The sequence below is a fragment of the Macrosteles quadrilineatus genome, unplaced genomic scaffold (assembly GCF_028750875.1).
Source record: "Macrosteles quadrilineatus isolate MER2022 unplaced genomic scaffold, UCM_ALF_1.0 Scaffold_1__1_contigs__length_201487025, whole genome shotgun sequence".
Lineage (NCBI taxonomy): Eukaryota > Metazoa > Arthropoda > Insecta > Hemiptera > Cicadellidae > Macrosteles > Macrosteles quadrilineatus.
In genome coordinates, this window is record NW_026542594.1 from 177,477,990 (window position 1) to 177,482,215 (window position 4,226).

A 4,226-nucleotide genomic window follows, 5' to 3' on the forward strand; every position below is an offset into this window, starting at 1 on the left:
GCCGTCTGGGACTTAGACACGGCTAACGTTGTTAAATACAGGTTATTGCATATGCAGGCAAAAACAGTAACTCAATGTCTGTATGTACTACCACAGCATCCCTAGACTCATTGTTGTAATCAATGGACGTCTCTGATGCATGATGGAGTGGTCTGCAAGTGTCAAGAGGCGATATAATTGGTGGTCTCCTGTCAATGATGGCCGTCTGGGACTTAGACATGGCTAACGTTGTTAAATACAGGTTATTGCATATGCAGGCAAAACAGTAACTCAATGTCTGTATGTGCTACCACAGCATCTCTAGACTCATTGTTGTAATCAATGGACATCTCTGATGCATGATGTAGTGGTCTGCAAGTGTCAATAGCCGGTAGAATTGGTGGTCTCATATCAACCATGGACGTCTGTGACTTAGACATGGCCAACGTTGTTAAATACAGGTTATTGCATATGCAGACAAGAACAGTAACTCAATGTCTGTATGTGCTACCACCAGCATCCCTAGACTCATTGTTGTAATCAATGGACGTCTTTGATGCATGATGTAGTGGTCTGCATGTGTCAAGAGCCGCCGGTATAATTGGTGGTCTCCTGTCAACCATGGCCGTCTGGGACTTAGACACGGCTAATGTTGTTAAATTAACTTATTCGGTCTATATATTAATGATTTAAATAGCTTTACCATCCATAATTGTTGTTGTAAACACCATAGTTGTTGTTCCTTTCTTCTAAACAAGCCCCTGGCCCACCAGGCGTTTTTTGTGTTTTGAAAAGAGATTTAGTTTTCTACGAGAAGATGGTAAAATATATCAATAAGTTTCCAAACGTACATTAACAGATGTTGTTTAACTTAACAGCGATTCCTATAACTAAAACAAGCGTGTGTACGGACAATATTTTTTTTTGTCCGAGGATTTTAACTTTTTTAGTTATTCTGGGGTATTTAGCCACGAGAAATTGATTGGAGTTGGTCACGATGTAGGGAAAAATCCAGTTTTCGCCCTGCATCCCTTTAAAGTACCCATGTTATCGTATATACCTTTTTGTTGCTGCAGTTAATAAAACAGCTGATACAGGTAATTTGTATAGCAAAATATGTATTAATAAAGGTGTATTGAAATGTTTTTGTATCATCTAAAATTTTTTCACATTGATAAAAGTACATAATAAATATTTGTAATCTATCAAAATAACTAATCTAATAAATTTTATGTTTAATTCAATCCGAGCAAAGCTCAGTCTCCTAGTACCTTTTTTAATATGGTTTTAAATATCAGTTTAGTTGTTGCATATGAAGTATTTGACACTAACAATATTTATTTTGCTTTTTATAAACCAGGCCTAAGAAAAATCATAATAAAACTGTGATTAAGGTAGTATATAACGGCCCCTATATATACTATGCATGTTTTAAACTCAACGAATCGTATTTAGGTGCTCCTAAAAAATATAAATATATGTTTACAACCATAGGTTTAAACATTTTTTATGACACTAAACGTTATATACATTTTGTTGTAAACTCCAGTGTAAACTCCAGTGTAAGTGCTATGAATGTATATTTACGGAGTTTATTTAAACATTTTACTGTGCTGATTATATAAATCTTGTTATATACAGGTTGAAAAAAGGAATGTTTTGCTGTTGTCTTGTATTTTAGAGCTCTTCGCTCTGCTCATTAAACAAAAATGCGCACTAATGAAATGAAATGAAATGAATTTATTTTCCTTTAAGCATTGTACAAAATGCAATGGGCATCGTAAAAAAAAATATACAATTGTCAATATATACAATCATTATGCAAAAACTTAACCTAAGAAAAACCAAGCAAACACAGCACGCAAAAAAGGCTTATATACTCACATTTGCTCGAATATCAGGTAGTTTAAGAATCTGACTCTTTGAAAAGAAAAAGTACAGAAAAAAATACAGTTTGCATCTTAACAAAGCACACCATGCAGACAAAACCATGCAGCTAACTACAAACCCAAATAAATAAAAAGCAAACTGCAAACATCACTCAAGTCTTAAAAAAGCTACTTACAGTATTACTTGGGATTTTATAAAACTCCTGGACTGAGAACAATCGGTGTGCCAGCAACAGGTTTCTCACACTTGTTTGGAAGGTTTTTTGAGACTGGTTCCGTGCCTCTGTTGGCAGGTGATTGAACAACTTTAATCTAGTGACCTCCTGATTTGACTGAACTACTTTTAATCTTACATATGGGACATCAAATTTGTTCTTATTTCTAGTGTTATGACAGTGTACATCTTTTCTACTGACTAAAGTACCTTGGCATTTTTTAGCTGAAAGCAAAAGCAGAAATACATATAAGCTATAGACAGTCATGATGGCTTCATTAATAAACAGTGGTTTACTGTGTGCAAGGTAGTCAGCACCAGCCAGTAGGCGGATAGCCTTCTTCTGCCACAAGAGAACCCTACTAACATCAGCAGCTCCACCCCACAATCGCAGTCCATACAGCATGGTTCCATGAAAAAAAGCACTGTAAGCCTGCTTAAGGTATGGCTTTGTAACTAAATAGCTTAAATTCCTAAGCAAACACATGATTCTAGATAATTTACTACACACACCAGAAATATGAGAACTCCAAGTGAGTTTACTATCAAGTGTTATTCCTAATAGTTTCACAGGTTCACTGTTTGTAGCAACATGCTTCAGTGTAAAAACTATGGTTTGTGTTTTATCTCGGTTTAATAAAAAGTAGTTGGCCCGGAACCAGTCTTCAGCCGAATCTAGGGACCGTTTCATGGCGTCATTAAGATTCTCAAAATTTTGACTCTTGCATTTGAGGGTGGTGTCATCTGCATAGTACACAACACCACCATCGATATTGTAACTGACATCATTCATCATAACCAGGAAAAGCAGGGGCCCCAGGACCGAGCCCTGCGGAACGCCATGGGAGATGACTCTCTCCTGCGAACTCAGTCCATTCACAACCAAAGACTGCCTCCTTTCCCACAGATAAGACCGCAAAAACTCCAAGGAGCCACCCACAACACCATAGTGTTCAAGTTTAGACAAAAGGAACGAATGGTCGACTGTATCAAAGGCCTTGCTGAGGTCACATAAGGTGGCCCCAACAAAGCCCCCAGACTCAAAACCACCCAGAGCCTCACTTACTACGCTATCGACTGCATCTATGGTGCCAAGGCCACTCCTGAAACCAAACTGTGAGGAGGAAAACAGACCGTTGCTAACAAAAAACTCATGTAACTGTTCCTTTACAATAGCTTCAAAAATCTTTGAAAAATAGGAAGTACCGATATGGGCCTGAAGTTCTCAGGAGAGTCTCTACTTCCTTTCTTATGTATAGGTACTACCTTTGCTACCTTTAGACAAGATGGAAAAACACTTTCAATCAAGCAGTTATTTATACAGAAGGTTAATGGAAATAATATATGATTAATAATTAACTTAACAAAAGAGCTGGATAAAGAGTAAATATCCTTACTCGAGGTGTTCTTCATATTTCCAACAACTTTCGCCACATGGTCCGGGTCCACCAGTCTCCATGTGCGCAGACAGCCAGCCGCAGTTGGTGCAGGGTGAAGAAGTTCTTGAGGAGATGCTTCAGAGGCTCCAATACCATCTCTAGCCACCTGGACCGAGTCAATGAAATGGGAGTTGAACACATCAGGATCCACCAGAGTGCCTGTAGATTTCGGGGTAGCTGATTGTGACCTAATAACACCCCATGCTGCCGCACATTTATTGCTCGCACTCTCAATTTTGTGCATGTTGTATTCAAGTTTAGCTTGATTCAAGTCTTGTTTATAGCATTTCTTAAGATTATTGTAGTAACTCCTAGATTCCTCTGTTTTGATACTTCTGTAGACATCATAAGCATAGAGTACCCATTTCTTCTTCTCCATAAGAGATTGATTTACCCATGACGGTAAAACAACTTTCTTGGACAGGTTTTGTTTAGTCTTAACAACTCTCTCCGGGAAAATTTCATTTAAAATGTTTAAAAATGTACAGAAAAAAGCATCAAAGTTGGATTCAGCGTTTGTCCACACAAGGACCCTACTCCAGTCAACCCAACAAAGTCTTTCCCCAAATAAGGTAACTTTACTAGGAGTAATAGGTCGTATTAGTTTGTCAGCACGTTGGTTTATTTGATTACCAATACTCATGTCCATGATTTCCACACTTAACGCTTTATGGTCACTTAGAGTATATGGCAGAACCCGGGTAT

The 4,226-nt window shown here is 37.9% G+C and overlaps 1 protein-coding gene across 1 annotated transcript; it reads right to left on the minus strand.

Moving 5' to 3' along the window:
• Window positions 1–286: 286 nt before the first annotated feature.
• On the minus strand, window positions 287–3,777 carry LOC129002804 (uncharacterized). The gene is made up of 3 exons (XM_054430879.1): window positions 3,480–3,777; window positions 2,053–2,151; window positions 287–351 (listed from the first exon to the last, which is right to left on the minus strand). The coding sequence occupies exons 1-3, from the start codon at window positions 3,763–3,765 to the stop codon at window positions 287–289; spliced, it is 450 nt and encodes a 149-aa protein (XP_054286854.1). The 5' UTR covers window positions 3,766–3,777.
• Window positions 3,778–4,226: the final 449 nt, after the last annotated feature.